At 31.6% G+C, this 22,889-nt stretch overlaps 2 protein-coding genes across 6 annotated transcripts in view; one reads left to right on the top strand and one right to left on the bottom strand.

Moving 5' to 3' along the window:
- The window catches only part of LOC124539311 (solute carrier family 12 member 4), a 448,925-nt gene that overhangs the window by 237,256 nt on the left and 188,780 nt on the right, over nt 1-22,889 (bottom strand). The gene's annotated exons all lie outside the window — the stretch shown is intronic.
- On the top strand, nt 16,123-22,657 carry LOC124543721 (monocarboxylate transporter 12-like). The gene is made up of 10 exons (XM_047122036.1): nt 16,123-16,261; nt 17,322-17,448; nt 18,039-18,184; nt 19,057-19,159; nt 19,500-19,676; nt 19,800-19,953; nt 20,494-20,641; nt 20,749-20,896; nt 21,422-21,613; nt 22,405-22,657. Exons 1-10 carry the CDS (start codon nt 16,166-16,168, stop codon nt 22,554-22,556), a joined length of 1,443 nt encoding a protein of 480 aa, XP_046977992.1. The 5' UTR covers nt 16,123-16,165; the 3' UTR covers nt 22,557-22,657.

Raw genomic sequence — 22,889 nt, 5'->3', positions numbered from 1 at the left:
TTTTTTTTTAATTTAATATGTGAGAATTAAATTAAATTACATATATATGAAAATCAACAATAATAAATTGACATTATTTATCATGATCTATCTTTTTAAACTTTCGCAAAGATGTCTTCGTAACTTTAATGCAGAAACGTAAAATACTTTGGGCAGGGTTTATTGACTTAGCGGAGTGAAAGCTTATTTATAAGTTTAAAATTACTCATTATTTTTCCATAACATGTGAATTTGTAATTAGTTGAACGGTGAAAAATAAACGATATTAATATTGAAATGAATCAAAAATTAGTTCATAAATTTAAAGTTTAATATGAAATTTTCATTTCTACATCAGTTGAAATTAATTAAAGCGTAGCACGTGCATATATATTAATACGATTTTATCGTTATGCGAATATGGCGTTTAATTACAAGATCGGTATTGGACGATTATTGGAAATGCTCAATTATCTGTTACGTTGAGTCCTTTTATATTTTGCGCATATTGCTATTTAGTTAAATTAGTTATCGCGAAATGTTCAAAGTTTAATTAATTAATTGTTTTATAATAATTGTTACAATAGAAATTTAATTTAGACATGTTATTTTGTTTTATTATTATAATATATTTGTAATAAGGTTATGTATTAAATTTATAAAATAATTAAATAGAAAAATGAAATGCTACTAGCTTTCTTGGACCATTCCACGCGATCAAGATTTATACAGTAACTATTTTTAAGTCATGTTGGTATGTATTTAAGCATTTAATGTTATTTAATTTTATTTTATTTCAAATTTAATTTATATTCAAATGTTAAATTAATTTCGTATTCAACTTATGTTTACAAGGAGGTATTCTTACTTTTCTGTATTTCATCTTTGAACTCCGTTGCTGAAAGGGATGTACTTCGATATCTGAAATCTAGCCTAATAACCGAACGCTCGGACTTCGTAGAGCAATAGAATCCGATCTTCACCGAGACAAACCATGTAATTGAATTGTGGAATATGCACAAAGACGTCGCCAACTAGCCAGTGTTCGAAAATGTTATAAACCTTAGCAGTAATTGTAACCAATATTTTGAATTAGAATTCGAAAGTGAGATTATTTATACATTGGCTTATTTTTCACGTATAAACAACTCAACCGATGATCATGAAGTTCATTGTCAAGCAAAAAAGACAAATAGAGATCAGAGAACACCTGCCCCATAATTGGACGGTTACTGGTGAATAAATATGCCCCTGATCCGGTCTTACCTTGACCTACTTATTTAAATATTCTAGTATATTTTACGTGGCCCACGTTAAAAAATGCCTTATTAATATTATCATACAGAGTGGCGATTACGTATACTGATTAAACCCACCCTCTGTTCCATTTAAATATTATATGATATTATTCTATTAATTTATATTGCAGTGTTGCATGCAAAAATGTTAGTAAATATAAAAAGTGTTATGTTTTAATAAGTTTAAATATTGAACGTCAATAATCGTGAAATCATTGACCAAATGTAAAGTAAAAGAATATCGCCATATGCGTAATGAATAAATAAAAACAATTGAATATATGATGAAATAATATTTAATATTTGTATATTTGCAACGATGCACAATACCTCAAAGCAATGTTCTATCTAGTTTGACAGTTTGGATCCGCTTAAACCCGAGGCGGATTAAATTCAGCGAGTCCGATGTTCGGCATGAATGAAACTAGGTATTTGAATATTTTAATTAATCTGCTTGGCTACGGTTAAAACTTTTCATATTTAGTTGTTTCACTGAAATTAACATTTCATAAAGTAAACATCAATATATCAGATACTATAACAGCAAATATTAATTAATATGGCTATACAGTTTTTTATAATTAAAACACTATATATGTATACAACAAACTTCAATACACACTATTAATAAGTTCACTTATAAAGATAAAATTAATTAAAGAACATTCCCTCACAATTCAATGCAATTTGACCAATCAATATTTGTATCACTCACTTTAATACGTCAAGATAGCTCAGAGAAAGTTAACGAGTAAATCGAGAATTTTCCCTTCGCGAAAACACGTCGGATCGGGTATGGTGGTGCGCCACCACTGCCACCACCGTCCCCATGAAAGCTACGCGACATTGAACGTGTATAAATTAGGTACGGTATATCATTCCATCGCTCCAATGTATACGTAGCTGTTACGTGTAATCGCTTGCCTCTTGAGTTTAGGTTCGCTCATAGTTTTGTTTTAGTGTATTTATGTAACAAAATTGTTTTATTTTTAGTTCGTTCGTGTAATAATAATTCGTTGACTTTATATTGGGTAGTACAAAAGTATTTTGATTAATAATTTAAGTTTCCCTTTTTAGCGAAGTTTAAACTAAAAATAAATATAATTGTTTTAAAATTATTTTATTACAAATCTAGGTAACTTAACGTAACTTCTTGGTATGCAAATATATATTTGAAACAAAACACTGTCTATTAAAATTATTATTTACAAATAACATATTTTAATTTCAAAATTTTTACATTTTATTTGTTGCATTAAAAAAGATTTTATGTATTTATAACAGCTATGAATTGCTACTATGTACAGCCCTGCCAGTTGCTGACGTCACGACAATATACTGATCATGCACTGCGAATGCTAGACCACACCTATTGTGCAAACTTGACATAACAATGCAAACTGTAAGAACTGCATTAAATCATATTGCTGTTTATAATAAAACGTGACACCTGTAGATCTATTCTGTTAGAACTAACTCGAAACTCACCGCAGAAAACGAACGTGAAATGTCAGGATGTCATTTGAGACTTTGAAAATGATTTAACGACGTCATTCCGTTTTGTCGTTTAACTAGTGAGACATATCTCACTTCACTTAAATTCCAATAAAGTAAAGAAAACTACGATACAAACACAGCACGTTAATTTTTCACGGTTGGATAATAACTGTTGAGCAAGCACATTGCTCTACTACGCGTTGGTGAATATGAAAATTTCACTAAACACGTGCTAGTTTATTATTTTTCTTCACTAAGCTGAATGTAAAACAAAGTTAACCATTCAGTTTGTTTAAATTTCGAATGAATTATTAGTATCCGTATTCTTGAATTACGTAATTTGGTCGGAAATATTATCTAAAAATTCTTTTAACTGTTGAAACGTGGCAACTTATCCATTTTTCTCATTTAACTAGTAATGCTGACGTCAAGCGAAATGAAACTGCTACGAGAAGATGTAACAAGATCTTATTCTTATAGTCCAATCTTAATTGCTTTTTATTAATGTTTCATTTATTCTATTAATATATATAATGCTCTAAGATATGACTCCCATACTAAAACATTTCATATTTAACAATGTTACAATTTTAAATTTACTTGTAGACAGGCTGATCAAGGAACCATCCATTCCACTGTAAGAACGATAGAATTGAGGCAATAATAACGAATGATATATGACTTGTTACTAACTATTTTCAACCGACTTAAAAAAAAGAGGAGGTTCTCAATTCGACCCGTATGTTTTTTTTTCTATGTTTGTTACGCGATAATTCCGCCAATTATGAACCGATTTGAACAATTTTTTTTTTGTGTTCACGCATTTGAAGTCGGTTTTATTTTTTTTTAAAAAAAGTTAATTATTTAAATCAAAATAGTTCCAATTCATATAACAATAATGCAAAAGTAAGACGGACTATTGGTTAATTCGTTACACTTTCAATTTTTAACAGACCATCATGAAAGACATTTTTTCAAAAGTTACATAATACATGACGCACGGGTGAAGACGTGTGTGGAAGCTAATATTAAAAAAGCGTTTCAGTTCCCATTCACAATGCAAGGCATTAAATAGACATCACTGTAATTATACTCGGCTTATAGCATTTTGGTGTACTACAAAATTCTTAGAAAGGTTCCCTCTTCAGAAGAAAGCCGGGTAATATAAAATTTCTGCTTACAAAAAACGTCTTAGCGTTCGACTTCCGCTCACAATACCTAGAGCTTAGAATTTATAAAGAGCAAAAAAGGCCAATTTATAAAAACGTAAGTCTGTAAAGTTTCAATGCAAGGCTCTCTCACGTATTTAGAAGGTTTGGAGCTATTTCCACCACACTGCTCCTTTTCGGGTTGATGGATATACGCTGGAGAATTTCACAAAACCCAAGGCATTCTCCTATTTGTGGTTTATTTTTTAGCAATAAGCACAATATGAACTTATACATCGATAGAATCTGCTTTCAGAACCAGTCATAGCTTTAATTGAATTCAAAACTGTAACATAAATAGGGGCCTATAGGTATAAAGAATATTTCGATTTTGAATGTAAATTAAGCTTACGTATATTTCTCAACGTTGTCCCTGGTACGAACACGAAATATTCGTATAGGATTCACGTATAAGATACCACGACGGCATTTAATGTCAAAAATGTATTATTATTAAAACTACATAGTAATCAATTAAAAAAATATCTCCTACAAAACAAATAACACGTTTGCAACTAAAACCTAGTAAGAACTGTGACAGGTGCCATATATACATCAATTTTCGTAATCATTACCAAAAAACAGTGAACCCATTATACTAAAATTTAATTAGTTCTGAAAATCAATTCAAAGAAAACATATAACCGATATATTTTTTTCATTGTAATAAAACTCTACTTAGAATCCGGTTCGAACAATGATAAAAATCCTTTCTTCTCGAGACAGTCATTAAATTTCATACAAAACCCTCTTCAATAAAAAACATCGTATATGAATTATTTCTTCACGACGACGGTAGAAAATGGAGTTCGCAATTATGAATTCAAATGGCTATCGGTTAAAATTATAGCAACAGTAACAATTTTCCTTGTTCCCTGATTTCCCTTTATCAACAACTTTGAAGTTTCATCGTTCGTTATCTACAAGAGGCCGGCCCTGACCGCGCCATGGTCGGCGTTGTATTTAATTTATCGATCAGGTACATAGCACGAGCCGGGCACATATCAAACAAGTTGTTCTGTTTGTTCTGTCATTACGGCTTTAATGTCACACCGTTTACAATTACAACTGTTAATATACTTGAATACTTAGGTTCAAGTATATTAACAGTTGTGTCTTTTGATACAAATATTATCTGAAATTATTGGTATTTTTAAACTAATTCAATTATTCATTAAAAATACGCACACGTTATTTATCGGTGTGGCTTCATTATGCTTTACTTTGTGGTTTAATTGTATAACTCAAGTAAAGTATAATAATTCTCATCAGATAATCCGCCAAACATCAATACTTAGTGATATTGTTTTCCAGTTTGCAAGGTGAGTGAGCCAGTGTAGCTATTGGCACATGGGATATAGCATCTTAGTTTCCAAGATGAAATGGTTCATTAAAATTTCTTAGATAGTTAATGTCTACCGGTAGTGGTGATGACTTACAGAACAGGACAATCAGTAGCCCATTTCTTAGTTTGATAACCTCTCTTTCTTAAATTTCTTTATATAGTATAAAAAAAAATTCATTTGCTTATTTTAGAACTCCAAAAACTGAGATTTTTATCTTCCTTAGCAGGTAAAAAAAATGTTTACTACTGACTACCACCGCCCATGGACATTTGCAACACCACGCTTGCAGGTGCGTTTTAAGAAAGGAGTAGGCTCTTTTCTTGAAGGTTCCTATGTCGTATCGGTTCAGAAAAACTGCCGGCGAAAGCTGGTTCCACAAAGTGGTTGGGCGAAGCAGAAAATGTCTAAGAAATCGCGCTATTGTGGATTTTCGGACATCAAGGTGGTGCGGGTGAAACTTCGAATTTTGACAAGATGTCCGAAGGTGAAATTCAGCAGCCGGGATTAATCTGAACCATTCCTCGGAACATTCCCCGTGAAAAAATCGGTAGAAGATGCAGAATGATCCAACATCTCAAGGCCAATACGCAAGGCCAAAGGATCAAGGAGATCGGAATGGGCTTGATCGTCGATAACTCGAGCCGCTCTACGTTGTATACGCTCAAGTAGTGGGGAGCACCCGCCCATAGGAGCGAGCAGTACTCCATGTGTGGCCGAATTTGCGCCTTGTAAAGTTTTAGGCGATGGGCCGACGTGAAATACTGTCTGGCCTTGTTGAGCGCAACGAGCTTTTTTGCCAATTTAGCTTTGCCTTCCAATTGACCGCGCAACTGAACGAGGCTCGAAATATCAACGCCAAGTATTCGGATACTACCTGTAACGGCTATCGGGATGTTCTCAAATCGTGGGGATACGAGAAATGGTGTTTTATGTTATTAATTATTCAATCTAAAAGTATGGGATTAAGTGAAGCCGGGATTGGTACTACTATGTTTAAAAATGCACTGACATCTGAACCAACAAGTGAAAATCAACTCTGCAAGATAAGATCGAGTGGTTTTAATTCGGCTCGTAAGATTTGACCCAAACATACGAATATTGGAAGTTAAATAAAAATATGAGGAGTATCTACTGATTGTTTTGTCAGTTCTTCTTAATAGAATTTACATTGATAATATATTTAATAATTGTGATATTAAATAGGTCACAAAATATAGGTCGTGGTATCAAATACGGGTAAGCAATATGGCATTTTCGAGTGTTTTATTTGTGTTTACAATCCATTTATTTCGTGGGTTGAAGAGAATATTGAAGAGTTGTGACTCACGTATATTCGCTACGAAAACGAATAAAGCCTTTTGAGTAGTTAGTGAAACTGCATTTTATATAGGCTATGAAGCCGCTGGTTTTAATTCCTTTATATTTTCTTACCAGATGTCTGCACTTAGTTAAATGCCTTAAGAATGGTATCCTGTTTCTAATAGTTGCAACTATTCTGTTGACAGTTCTCATTTCAAAATAATAATAAAAGAAAAATAAGGTTATGTGTTGAAATTTAAAAAAAAGAAGCGTTGCACTACCTTGTAGTTACTTAATTTTTATTTTTTTTATTTGAATGCATACAATTAATTACAATAAAATAATAATAATCTTCTTATGAATAATTACGACACATGTTATTTTTAACTTTAAATTGTCAATTTTGTGCGATGCGATTTTCTACCTGATTGATTACGCTTAGCTTAAATTGTAGCACACACGAACCTGATATTCGCAAGGAAATTAGAAACCTTAGCGACAGGTTTTAAGAGCGGCGCTGAACCCTCCGAGTCCTTTGCTTTATATAATTGAATCGAAGATCTTAGCATCTAAGATAAATAATTATAGTTGTATAGCGAAGATAACGGGTAACTATATTATATTATGACAAAGGTTATATCAGTCTGTTAACAAGATTTCTGTGGATCGGTTTAATCTAATAAGGGATATTACATAACTAATATAATACAAACCTGAAAAAAATCAGGAAAAGCACGCGATGACCTTTGAGGATATCAATTAATTACGAGATATATATGCATTATGTTTGACAGCTCAAAATTCTTATCACCATCGATCTGTTTATCTATTAATTATGACAAAGGGGTATTCCCCTATATCTTTGACCCCAACATTCGTTGAAGTTTCTGTAGACGCCAGTCAATACTTTAAATCTAGTACCCTCTGCTAATTTCAACTACGTAAGACTATTCTTTTTTTTATGGTATAGGTTGGCGGACGAGCATATGGGCCACCTGATGGTAAGTGGTCATCATTACCCATAGACAATGACGCTGTTAGAAATATTAACTATTCCTTAAATCGTCAATGCGCCACTAACCTTGGCAACTAAGATATTACATATGTCCCTGGTGCGTGTTGTTACACTGGCTCACTCACCCTTCAAACCGGAACATAACATTACTGAGTTATGTTGTTTGGCGGTAGAATTCTTAACGATATTTTTTTTTAATAATAAATAGTTAAAACTAATATATATAATATATAATAATAAATACATGCATGACCGTTAGGTCATGTAATTTATTTTTAAATGAAAAAAAGTAATAAAATTTTCTAAAAACGTAATTCTGAATTCGAAAGTTAAATAAATACCGAACTTATAATACCTTTACTTTGTTGTTTGTTGAACCATATTTTTGACATAAAACCTAACCTACTTTCATAATCGTTGCTTAAAAAAGCGCACAGAATTTAAGTGAGGTAATCATGACTTTTTATAACTTAGCGAGCGTTCTTGTAAATAGGGCAGGGCAGGGCCCGCCGCAAAGGGGCGCACGCGATAATCTGTCTACTGTTGCCTTTTGTAGAGACTTTGATACAGACGTTTCGCTAAATAAATGTCTGCAGTATTTGTTAAGAGGATTAGTGAGTTTCATTGTTTACATAATATAATATTACCAGTAAATATTAACATTATTAACTTTTGTTAAGGTTTACATTGTAAGTAATTGGAAAACTTTTAGGCTCATTTTCTGTAGGCAACGATTTATTCGTTTTCATAAACTTTTTTTTATACTGAAGGGAAAATATGTAAGGAGTTTTACTTCAACAAAGTATTGTAACATTTTTTATATTTCAGTAAGGATACCTTACGTTACTGAATATTTCGCAATATTTTACAACTATAACTAAATAAATTTCATAAGTTATTTCTTGTATATATAAAACGGCGGTTTGTATCGCTTTCCTTCTTCTTTGCTACTAATATTCTTACAGGCGCAGAAGTATAACCCTTTATAATTATAATGTTCGCAATGAAATAGTTCAAAATTTCGCTGTTTGCATCAAATAAAATAAAAAAAATGACCAGATTTAGTGATATTTTCGTTAACAATTAAAATAATTGTAGGAAGACATATTGGTTCAGCCACATATTTTAACAACACATAGGTTACTGATTTTCTTTTATAGGAATGAAGCTGAATTTTCATTACATAGTATAAATCAAAGTCGCTTAGCGTCGTGTCTCTACTAATGCTTAGATCTTTAAAATCACGCCATGGATTTTCATGTATTTTTTTTTTAGTAGATTGAGAGATTCAAGATTAACATTTAAATGTATGATACATATACAATCTAGAAAACACTGATAATTTTAGAGATTTCCATAGTGCTGTTGTATATAAAAACTGTTTTTCGCTTACATTGCAAACGCTGGCTAAACCCTACGAGATGGAATACAATAATGTACTACGGTATTGTACACCTTAAGAAGGCCTTTAAAAAAAGTCCACGATGTTATATGTTTATTTCTTAGGGATAGCAAACAACAACCAATTATTATCCTTTACTTTTTACGAGAAATAATGGCTTATTTTCGGCAACACAGCATTAGTCCCTATCTAATTACGTACCCTAAATATTGACCTTTACAGCATGTCATTTAAATGAATATTTTCGAAGATATAACAGATTTAAAACGTAAATTCTTAATGGTCACATAAATTGATTGGCTATATATTTTTTGGATGTTACGTTGGTTTCTTAACTAAAAAGTAGATGTTGGGTTCCAATTCTGAGATGTCGTGTTTATTTTAGATGTAAAGCTGTTCATAATATTCCTGATCTCTCACGTAGGGGCACGTATTTATGTACATTTCTGTGACTAAAACAAATGGGTTGGGTACTAGTAAATACTTGGAGGCGAAGAGGCTTCGCTTCTGCCTATTTGAAAACATTATTACTTTTTAGTCTTTTCGAGGTTATGGAAGGATTTACGAGTTCAGCTGACGAAATTGTTTTAAATAACTCGTCCATATATCTTTGGTTTTTTTCTGGAGATTACTCGTCACGGCCATTATTCTGTAACAACTAATTATGTTGCTTGAATAATTATTTATTATAATAAAGCAGTTCACTAATATTATTCAAATGCTAAAATAATATTTGTACTGAAAGATATGCCTTACATATCTTATCAAATTTAAATCGACTATCAGTAGACTCGCATAGTTCAGTGCCTCGTTAGTTTAGTGATAAGTTAGAGGATTAAACCCCAAAAGCCTTGGTTCAATCCCTACGTTGGGTAAATAAAAAATCTATATTTAAAAAAAAAAACATTTTTTAATGGGTAACTCGTATTTCAATCCCGTATCCTCTTCAAGTTTGAAAAAAGAATATTGTAAAATGTTTTGTTGGAGTTCTTTTTTACAATATTAAAACTTCGACAAGCATATGCAGTTGCCTACACCCACACGAGATCCTTATCTGCATAGATAGCACATTTTAAATATAACTATGAATGGTAGTTAAACTTAAACACATCCTTTCCTTTTGACCAACAACAGCTTATAATAACACAATGCATTTTTTAGTCACATAAATATTGAAAATAACCATTTAGGTAATTACAATTCTGCAGTAGTTTTTATAACACTGATAAGATCTGATTCATTGTCAAGAACGAGTATACTCGCTACTGGCGGTTTGTGTTTTATTTTCAGCGTATGTAATTGAATACGTTATGTAAATATTTATGAAGTTAATTAAACATGTCTGTAAATGTTTGTTTTAATAATCTTAGAAAAATTAGTGTTTATAAAGGTATAGGAATTCCTTTGCTAAAAATAAACTAGCAGATAATATTTTACTGTTGGACAAAAGGCTCTTCTTAAGAAGTTCTTTCCCACTGTCCTTTACAAGTTGGTCTGTCATCGTAAGGTTACAAAATTCGTAGATTGTAACCCGTCGTAATATTGTGAACGATGAAATATGATTCTAATTTAAAGTATTATTTTTCGTTATTAGACCGGGAGATGAGGATACAAAATATTTGGTAATTTGTACCAGTATGGCGGTTCTTCAGGTGTCTAATTAAGCAAGTTGATTTTCGAGTAGCCATACTCGACGATAATTAGCTATCCAAAAATTAGCCTGGCACAAATGGTTGAATTGTTTTATTAAAATTAATGCATTCGCGTCGTTATGGCGGGCTGTAAGCCACACCCGAGAAGTATGGCATTACGCTACCGCCTACTTCTTTTTTTTTCGACTATCTGAAAATACAAGCATTTTTGTGGAACAAATCGTTCGACACTCGTTATTTTTAGTAAAGCGACTACCGTTCGAAATATAAATTCAACTGTGTAAAACTCGCCAGATACTATTGTATTATAATGTTTGCTTTGTGGAATATTCAGTCAGTAAATACATTCATTTCTACATATCATTATCATCATCATTACGTAGTATAAAACAGAGTCTCTTGCCGCTGTCTGTCGCTATGTATGCTTAGATCTTTAAAATTACATAATGGAGACTGATGTGTTTTTATTTAATAGATATATCGATTCAATAGGAAAAGGATTATACTAATAATTTTAGAAGTTTTAAAGTGAACTTTTTTTAAATGTTGAAAAAGAGTAACTACAGATTTTCTTGCCGGTTCTTCTCGGTAGAATCTACTTTCACTTAATTGTAAAGTGAAATTTCAAAATTGCTTGTTAAAAGTTACTTGAATAAAGTTTATTTTGATTTGATTTGATTTTGATTTTATTTGATGTCTTAAATGAATATATTTAGTTACGTTTAAATTACATATTACTCACGTGATAAACTGGGCAGTACGGTAATTTGTATATAAATCTTACATCAATCGCTTGATTGAGTATTGTCGGTGGAAGTATTGGCATTACAGCATTTTACGCTATGTAGTAAGTAGTCAATTGTAATCAGTACTGTTTACTCTTATTCGTACACAACATTGTTATTTTTTTCACCAACATTTTATCTTTAATTGCTAAAGCATTTTTACTGATGATAAGCTATTGTCGTTTGTTCAAAACTGTTTATAATGATTGCACCACTATTTTTACTTAGCGTTATCGATTCTTATGATCTTGCGAGGTTTTCAAATGTTAGAAAATTGAATTATATAATAGTACTGCGTTAGTACCAGGTTTCAATTCAATTTAAAGCTTTTAAATACATTCTTAATGTTTCTCTGTTTGACCTTGCTTAGGAATACAACAGCAACAGTAAATATCCTTGTAAATTTCCCACTGCTAGGCTAAGGCCTCCTCTCCCTTAAAGGAAAAGGTTTGGAACATATTCCACCACGCTATTCCAATGCGGGTTGGTGGAATACACATATGGCAGAATTTCTATGAAATCTGAAACATGCAGGTTTCCTCACGTGACCCTCATGTGACCCTTCACCGCCGAGCACGAGATGAATTATAAACACAAATTAAGCACATAAATATTCAGTGGTGCTTGCCTAGGTTTGAACCCGCAATCATCGATTAAGATACATGCGTTCTAACCACTGAGCTATCTCGGCTCTTTAAATAGGTTTGGAATTTCCAAATTAATAAAAAGTAGTAAAATTGACTATGTTTTAATATCATTGTCTTGGATTATTTCCGTCATATAGCATTATTACATATTATAGATAAACAAAGCCGCTTATCGTAGTCTGTCTGTCCCTGTGTATACTAACATCTTTAAAATTACACATTTTTTTAATAGACTATTTCAAGAGGGTTTTTATATGAACAATACATGCATAAAATAGAAGACAAACGCTCATAATTTTAGAGGTGTCTAAAGTGTTGTCGTAAATAATAACCTTTTTTGGTATTACATTGCAAACAATGCCTGGACTATACAACATAGATCGAAATAATGTAGTACAGTATTATACACCTAAAAAGGTCCAAAAAAATATCAGTAATGCAATAGTAAATGTCTATCAACAGAACATTTACGGAGTAATTGCCTACAATTTTTGTTCTTTACTTTTTATATCCGCTTATTTCCGCTTATTTTCGATTTTAAGCAACACATCTTTAATCCTCATCCAATAGAGTACTTTAAAAACATTGTGAATTTCATATAGATCAATATACAACATGTAATTGAACTGAATATCTTTGAAGATATTGAAGGTTTAAAATACAAGGGTATAGCAGTTTGTATTGTCTATATTCTGTAGTGTTTAATATATATTTAATATATATTTAATAATTGTGTTTATAATGTAGGCTGTCCTCGGGCACGGTGGAGTGAAAAATTGCGCAAGATAGCTGGAAGGAGCTGGATGCGAGAATCTGAAGAAAGATCACTAGTAGTATTATATTTGACAGTACGCCATAAAGTAGGGTAGTAGAGAGTTGACGTATATAATGAATTATATTGTTTTATTTTGTTAATTTGCATATATACGCAATGTTTTTAGCATATATCTGCATTGTCTTTTTGAAGTATGATTTTTATCGAATAAAACAATTATCGCATTAGAAATGAGACGGCTATGTAGTTAAACAACAAATGTGATGAGAACCGCACCAGACGCTTGTTAATTCGATTCAATCTGCATCAATCAGATTGCCTCTACAAACCCAACATTTGCAAAGCTATGCAAACAGTATTTGCGGGAGTGGCTTTAAAATATTTAAATAATATAATAATTTTGACGGCTCATGCTAGTAAGACAAATATTTTAAAGATAATTATAAAGTTGTGAGCATCATCATCACCGTGAGTTGCTATCTATTAACAAATATGTATATAGCTATGTACATGTTTAAATAAATAATCCAGGTCTAGTAATGATCAGACATTGGTTTTCTTATTTTTGGTTGGTACCAACTAAGTAATATGAAAAGTTGTGAAATAAATATTGTATCAAATAATATTCATTTTTATAATACAAAATGGATTTTTCAAGACATCACTTTAAAAACTTCTAAAATTATTAGTATTTTTTTACTATATTGTACATGTAAAAATAAACCTTCCTCTTGATTCAACCTATCTATTAAATAAAACGCATGATATTCCGTTGCGTAATTTAATAATTTTAAAGATCTAAGCATACATACGAGAGCTGAGATGGCTCAGTGGTTAGAACGCGTGCATGTTAACCGATGATTGCGGGTTCAAATCCAGGCAAGCACCACTATATATATGTGCTTAATTGTGTTTATAATTCGTCTCGAGCTCGGCGGTGAAGGAAAACATCGTGAGGAAACCTGCATGTGTCTAATTTCATCGAAAGTCTGCCACATGTGCATTCCCCCAACCCGCATTATAACAGCGTGGTGGAATATGTTCCAAACCCTCTCCTTAATGGAAGAGGAGGCCTTATCTCTGCAGTGGGAAATTTATAGGCTGTTACTACATACATACATAGGGACACTAAGCGGTAACGGTAAAGGCGACTCTGTATTAAACTATGTAATTATTTTATTAATTATTTTATGTTTTTATATTGTTTGTATGTGAAACAAACTTTTATATCGAAATAAAATGCGTTTTCAGGGATAATATATTTTACTATCAAACACAATACGTACACATTTGTTTATATAAGTATATTGTACAATATATTTATGTAAATAAATATTTTGAAACATTTATGGGTTATTATACAAAATGCATGTAACTGAAAAAAATGGAGATAGAAAACGTGAATCTAACTGAAGATTGTAGGCTAGGCCCGGTCGATCACGTGACCGTAGCGTGATGTTAGCCTATAACCTTACTCAAGGATACTATCAAATGCAAAAATAATTATTGTAATCCGATTGTTATTGGTCAAATAAACACAACAACCTAGTGGTTTCTTTTCGGTGTAACATATATTATTTACTATTATTATGACTGTGACTTGAAACTATAATTTATACCGTAAATTGATTATACTTTTTTATGGTATAGGTTGGCGGACGAGCATATGGGCCACCTGATGGTAAGTGGTCACCATCACCCATAGACAAGGACGCTGTAAGAAATATTAACTAATCCTTACATCGTCAATGTGCCACTAACCTTGGGTACTAAGATGTTATGTGCCTTGTGCCTGTAGTTACACTGGCTTACTCACCCTTCAAACCGGAACACAACAATATTAAGTACTGTTATTTGGCGGTAGAATAACTGGATGAGTGAGTGGTACCTACCCAGACTGGCTTGCAAAAAGCCCTACCACGTCGTCGTAGTCGTAGTCGTCGTTAGCTATCTAAAGCAAGTAATTGGGACCTCTTATCGCTCAAAAATAATGATATAGCATTTTAGATATTGGTCTGACGATATTTGATTTGAATCTGCCTCCACAGTGACTGTCATTATTAAATTTCGTCTCAGGTCTCTTCCTTAAAATTTGTTCCTGAACAGAAACTATTAAACGTTGATATAGCTTGTTCGTCCTGCGTCGCTAACACGACGGTACTGACATTAGAATATACTGTAAAATTTCGACATAGCTATTTATTACGAAAAAAATAATTGGATATTCTTTTCTAGACATGTGTATAATACGACACAACTTAGATGTAGTATCGGCAATTTCATTACTGCTGATTTATATTGTATATATATAATAGCTATAATAGCTTCCTATCGCGCCATTCAACGCTATTCGTCGCTATAGATTCTCGCGTCAGTTCAACTCGAGAAAGAAAGTGCATGTAAATCGACGTGTCGTGTGAAATTGACGAATATAACTATGACGGTTATATGATAATACAAGTTATTAAGTTTGTGTACAGATCATATCCCACCAAAAACATTAAATGTAAAAAAATGCCAAGTCTCTCGATGCAGTCTTTCCATCGTAAAAAGTTTTGAGATCTCATAGAAGCCAAGTCCTATTCAAATTGTTTGTAGTTATAAATCAACATTAATAATTGTATCAATACTTTTCTTTATATTATAATTATAGTGACTTGGCAATGAGCACAAATTAAACAGAAATGGCGAACCAGCCGCGAATCGCTTCGAGAAGAGATGGTACGGCCGTGCCCGTTTTGTTCGAGACTTGGCTGGGGCACTGCCGTGCCCCCAGATAGGAAATAAATATTGATAATTTGGGATAGCGTACTTAATTCGGATGTGATCGGTCTTACGAATTTTGCCGATGTTGAATCTAAATTGTGTCGTACTATACATGATATGACATGTAATTAAGTTAGTTTAAAAGTATTGTAAGTGAAAATCGTATCTTTGTTTGAATTTTAATGAAAATACTCCCCATAAGAAACTTTTATGATTTAAACAATATATTTCGTAATAATTAACAAATAACAATAGATTTATTTACTTTAAATCTGCAAATAGTTTTGAGGAGGCGTTTAAAGGAGAAAGTAATACGTTTGATGTCATTAACATTACAACATTAAATAATACGGAACTTAAAAGTCGACAAGTATATGTAATTACGGTAATCAAACTACATACAAAACTAAATACTATTTACATGAGATAAAGACACATGATTACTTGTTTGATGCAAGGTTCAGTTGACGTTAGAGTTTCGACGTAACTCTCCGACATGGGTGTCATAGAGAAAAATGGTAAAAAATATGAATTTGTGGCACCAGATGGTGGATGGGGTTACATGATCGGTGTGGGCGTGATTATAAATTTGGTGAGTTTATTTAGAAGAATTTATGTCCAAATATATGTGATATTGATTAATTTATTCCCTGAGCTGTTTACATATGTATGTCATTACAAGTATTTTGACTAAATCCTCGGAAGCAACTTGGTTATGATCGATAAATTGTTTTTAATATAAAAATGTGTTCAAATTTTTAAAGAAAAAATCATATTTTTTACCTTAGGTTCATCTCACATAAAGATATAAAAGACGTAAAAAAGGACGCCAGAAAAAAATAGACAGGAAAAAGGCCATTAATCCACTTCAACGAAAATCTTGTACAGCATTTATAAATATTTCTTGACATCTAGGGAATCTCAATTATTTTAAATTATTGTTATAAAATAGTGTCACCATTCAAAGCAATTAATTTACAAAGTGTACTAATTGAAAGCGACTTTGAATAATAATAATCTGGATAAATAACTTATTATTACGAGTAACTTCAAATTAGAATAGTCCTTAGAATAGTCTTACATTTGTATACTTCGTTACTTTTAGCTGTGATAGGAAGTATTGATATTTATATACAGATTTTCAGATTTTCCTATATATAGCGGATTAGTCTGAGCTGTACTGGACAGCTCAGAACCAGAATATTATGTAAAATCCAGATCATTTTTTTTATTATAAGATAGTGCTTTCCAATAGATGATAAAAGAGTAGCAAATTCTTATTCTCATTCGATTAATATAAACTAACTTAAACGATTTAACACTTATTTAGCTTACACGAACTTCAGATAGTCGGTCTTACAAATACCTCGTATGCAGGTATACCTTTATTGATATTAATACTTCTTCAAGACTTAACCTTATCAATATTTTAAAGTCTTTGCCTAGATTGCATGGCTAAAGTATGTATTTATTGCGAATACTTTAATATATATGATTTTAAACATTGTCTTTCCCAAATTTTTCACGCATATATTTTGTGTTCAAATGTGGAACAATATTTTTGAAGGACCGATAGTATTTTATTCATTTTCATATTTATGACTTTTGTTTATTGTTCCTATAGTTATTTATCAAAACTTGTTGTTCAACAGATAACCACATCAACATTCGTGGCTTGCTATGGAATGATATTTAAGGATCTATTCATTGAACTGAACATGGATTCAACTGGTATCACATTTTTAAATGGAGTCAGTGCCATTAGTGCTGCTTTTGCAGGTATTTTTGTAGACAAATATATTATTGTCGTGACCACTTTTGTTGTTAATGAGAAGCATTTCTAAATTATCATCATCATCCTCCTGCTCTTATTCCAATTTTCAATTAATTCCAGCCATACCATCTTTCACACAGTTCAACCATCGTTTTATTGGTCGTCCCCTTCCTCTATGTCCATCCAAATTCATGCTCAAAACCTTCCTCAAAATAAATTATCATATTATATATTAATTCTCAATACTCGGTTAGTGTTTAATTATTGCTTTTTTCATCGACGAGATCAAGCTATGATCGTTGAGTTAATTTAGTAGGAAAAACTTTTTTGTTTGTCTGGATATTAATAGAATGGTAGCTGGACCTTTCATTAAATCTTAATGAAAAACATCGGACTTTTTATAATTTCATTGCTTCTGACGTAAATGCTACAAATTCTCATTTAACCTTATTAACTTTAAGGTCCAAATTCTGAAATGTATTTGCTTAATTTATTATTAAAACATATTCTTTATATAAAAAGGTTTTATTAAAATTCAGAGTCCTGTTTACTTATTACGTAAGTTTCACTGTAAATTTACTGTTTTCATTTCCAGGAATGATCGTGAATCCCCTATTAAAGCTTCTATCTTTACGTCAACTCGGCCTGGTTGCTTCGATAATATTTAATTTGGGAATAATATTCGGCAACATTTTTGTGAATTCGAAGCTGTCATTTTTCTTATGCTTAGGAGTACTACAGGTAAACTTCTTTGTAATTATTTTAATTTATTTAAACTACAAACATCTATAAATATTGTAAAAATTGTAAAAATTCGCTCATATTTTACGTACAACACTTAGAATTAAAAAAAAATACAAATAAATAACCCTCAGAATACAGATTCAACCAATTCCTACTAAACGCAATACAGTTATTCTTTTTAACGATCAAAATGCATACATATATGCAATATACAGAACTGCATATAAGAATAATTATACCAGCTGAAAGCTGTTTTGTATTCCCTAGAATTTTGTACACACTAATACGACTTCTGTTAAATATTTTTTCAATAGATTTTATTAATGTATTATTTGACAAAACGTAAAATGCCTTTCAAATATACTGTGAAACTTGTTATTATTTATATCATATCAGTTTATCAAAAATAGGAAAGGAACCAAAATAAATCCTACCGAAACGCCCATTTCCTTTATAGATCTAAAAATCTTTGTTATATTTATAAGCTTTTTGATCAAGATATCAGATATAATGACATAAGATATTTTGAATATTGTGTAAAAATGTTTCATATATACAACAAAGGAATTATATTATTTTTCCCAACTATAGCATATTTGCGCAGTCCCTGTGTTTTTTATTGAACATAAGAATATTATTAATTTTTCGTAATCTGTGCAAGGTAAAAAAATTGTAGAAAGAACACTTAGAAGAAGCACTGTGATCATATCGTACTAAAGTACTCTACTATATATACATATATGATCCAAACAACATAACAGGGCAAAAAAGTACAAGGATAGATAGAGTCTGTAAAAACTTTATGCCACTGTTGGAATAGGCCTCTTCCTTAAGAATACGCAAACATTTATTTAACTTATATGTTTCAGAGTGTAGGTAATGGATTGATATATAATATATCCTGTACAATATTAAATCACTATTTCGTCAAGAGACGACTGCTCGCTGTCAGTTTTACGCAGACTGTTATAGGTAACAAATTTTGTGTATTTTTTTATATAAACTTGATTTCGTCTCGTTAGCAGTATATTTTAATACGTGACAATATCAATAAGTCCCTTGGGATTAAATTTGTAAATGCTTATAAGAACTAGCGATGACATTTCACTTTTTTTTACTACAAAGTAACCAAATAAAAATCTAACCAAATATAAGTACAGTACCAATATGAGTGCAAATGCTACCAAAATTACGGTCATGAAATATATTTTTCTATAAAATTAGAAAACGTTTTTTTCCATTTCATATGTCTCAATAAAATAATTAAATTATCCAATAGTCAAGTAACAAAGTCAAAAAAATATAATTCTAGGAGCTGTCGCCTTAGTTTCACCTCAATTTGTCAAGTGGAATTTAGAAACGTATGGATTTAGAGGAACTTTATTAATAATATCAGCTGTTTCCTTGCAAAATATAATCGGAATGGCCTTGATGCAGCCAGTGGAGTGGCATATGAAAAAGGTTGAAGTACCCGAAGAGATTGAGACTGGTATATGAGTTATATTATACATAGTAAAAACATAAAATCTAATTTGTGATGATGGTTCAAATTCTGACAATCGAACCTAAACACTTTATAATTACAACTAAGATTATTTCTGTGACATTTCAGAAACGAAGTCCCTTTTGGCTATGGAAGAAAAAGGTTTCAAAGGCGAAGAAGATTTAAAAAAAGTAAACAAATCTGAAACCGAAAACGCCATCAAGAATCCAACTGAGAAATTCAGTGTTGAAAATCCAAAAGATGAAGAAAATCAGTGCAAAAAGTAAGATCTTGATCTGATAGTCTTTAACTATTAAACCATCTTTAGTAATACAAGTACTGAGCTTCGTTTGTATAGCACGAAAAATATTTAATACGCCAAACATTTTTATACATATAATAACATAAACTTTTATGTACCGTAAAAATCGAAGAAAGAATTTTCGTGGTATCTTGGATACTACGGGACATTACTGTTTCAAAATATTATTACAATTCTGAATAATACTTACTACGATGTATAAAATGATAATGTATTTGTAATAATGCAAATACATGTATAGTCAGAGTAAGAAAACCTTCGTCAGTTTTCAAGTTAATTCATTTATCAAGTCTTAAGCTCATAGTACCTTTTGAATCTAAACATCAAATCAAAAGGTAAAGCAGATTATTATCGTTCATACTGAGTACACGAAAATAGATCTTAAAGTGACGAACCTTTTCTTACCCCGTCTGTACATCCACCACGGTAGTAACTAGGGTCTGTAATCATTATGATGATTTAGTTTTAAAGTTGTAAAGAAACAATTTAATTCTTTTGCAGAAATTTTATGTCAAATATAATAGATGTCTCACTTTTGAAGACCTTCCTTATATCGAATGCAGCTGTCGGAGTGGCTCTAAGTTTGTTCTCTGAATACCTATTTACGTTTTTGCTTCCACAAGCCTTATACGCATTAGGGTGGAATGAGGTAAGTTTTACCAAATTTTTATATAAAACCAAAACAATTCTTTCTTACTTATTAAATAAGTGGCACATTATCATTCGATTTCAAATTTTTATAATGCATTTTTTTAGGGAAATATAGCTTGGGCTCTGACTTTAAACGCGATGACTGATTTGGGGACGAGAGCTTTCTTTATTTTCATGAGCGGCTGGCTTCTTAATGTTGGAAGCCACGAGATTTACGTGGTTGGACTTGTCTTGGCCCTAATTACCAAGCTTGGTATGAACTGTTGTTTAATAAGTTATTGACTATATTCCATTCCTGCAATAGGGCAAAAAATGAAAATATCAGAGCGTTCCAAGAAATGTGAGTGATTACTTGATGAAACCCACCCCGTTTAGCCTGTTTGGATAGGTACTATCCACTCAGTAAACATTCTACCGCCATACAGCAATACTTTGTACTTTTGTATTCTGGTATAAATGGTGAGAGATACAGTGTAGCTTACACAAGGAACATAACATCTTAGTTACAAAAGTTGGGGAGTGCACTGGTGATATGATTGTTAAAATTTCTCATCTTTGGTCGGTGCCGACCACTTTCCACTCACCAGTCTATTATAAAAATATGATAGATGTGTTATTTGAACGCTATAGATATAATTTAATTATTTTTTTTCTTATAATCATATTTCTAATTTATAAAAAAATAGATTTTTATCATAAATTAATTAGGATAAGAACATGGAATGTAGGTGAATTTTTAAATATTATTATTTTTATCATATGACTTAATTCTTTTTAGGAATGCTCTGGTCGGATGATATGCTGGTGATGACAGTTTTTATAACAATGATGGGAATACCGCGTTGCACTATAATGATGCTTCTACCAGTGGTGGTGGCAGACAGTGTAGATCCAGACAAGTTCAGTTCAGCGATAGGAATAGTGCTATTATTATTCGCATTCTTCAATTTAACTGTTGGTCCCGCTATAGGTAAGTTGTTAATGATTTTCATTTTAAATTAACTTTTTAGTTCGTCGCCTGCATTTAATTCCAGTTAAGTACTAAGGCTACAAACTAATGCCTTTATAGCATTATTTTAAATATTTGTTTATTTTATAACGTCAGCAATTTTATATATTTTACATGTAACTTTGTATTAATTTTACCACTATAAAATTGGGATCAGCGGCTAGTTATTAGTGTAAATTGAAATGTGTTATAATTATATAACATCCCAGTGTTATCAACTTTAATCATAACGTCTGATAGAAGATGCGCGTGTACCAAAGGTTCGATGCATGTTCTCACAAAGTTTGTTTTTGTGGGAACGACTCAAATAATATAAGCCATTATAATAAGATTACAATAACATGTAAATTTCCGACTGCTGAGCTAAGGCCTCCTCTCCCTTTAAGGAGAAGATTTGGAAAATATCGCACCACGGGTTAGTTTCTACTAAGTTGCACACGTGTATTCTTACACGTGAGCAGAATTTGTATGAAATTATACACATGAAGTCACGATGTTTTCGTTCAACGCCGAGCACGAGATGAATTATAACACAATTTAGCACGTAAAAATTCAGTGGTTCTTGCCTGGTTTTGACCCCACAATCATCGGTTAAGATGCAAGCATTCCAACCACTGGGCAATCTTGTCTCATTATAAGATTCCTTGCTAATTATGGTTATATCTTTATTTTTAAATAATCAATTGTTATGAACCAATGTTGACTTTTCATCGTGTCGATGTTGTCAAACTAATTTAGGATATTTTTTACAGGTGCTATACGGGACTTGACCAATAGCTACTCTACAGCTTTCTACATACTATCATCATGTTTTGGTATAGTCATTATGTTCTGGACCATAGAATTGATATATAAAAAGAACAAACACAAAAGGATACCGAAGGAAGACTCGATAAAAGCCTAATACTAAGCTTACTCATAATATCATTTATTGATACTAGTATTATTTATTTGCTGCTCATTATTGTTATTATTATACAATGTTAATAAATAATTTTAAATATATTATTTTTATTATTAGGCTGTATATAATAATTTGAAAAACATGCTGACTTTTAAATACATTAACAGCCTGTAAATTTTCCTCTGCTAGGCCTCCTCTCCCATTGAGGATAAGGTTTGGAGCATAATCCACTCCAATACGTGTTGTAGGATAAACATGTGGCAGAATTTCATTGAAACTAGTATTCTAGTTGACCCAATGGTCATCTCGGCTCACTTGACTTTAAAATAAATG

The sequence above is a fragment of the Vanessa cardui genome, chromosome 1 (assembly GCF_905220365.1).
Source record: "Vanessa cardui chromosome 1, ilVanCard2.1, whole genome shotgun sequence".
Taxonomy (NCBI): Eukaryota; Metazoa; Arthropoda; class Insecta; order Lepidoptera; family Nymphalidae; genus Vanessa; species Vanessa cardui.
The sequence above is the reverse complement of the archived record's forward strand: the minus strand, read 5'-3'. Positions and strand labels throughout refer to the sequence as shown.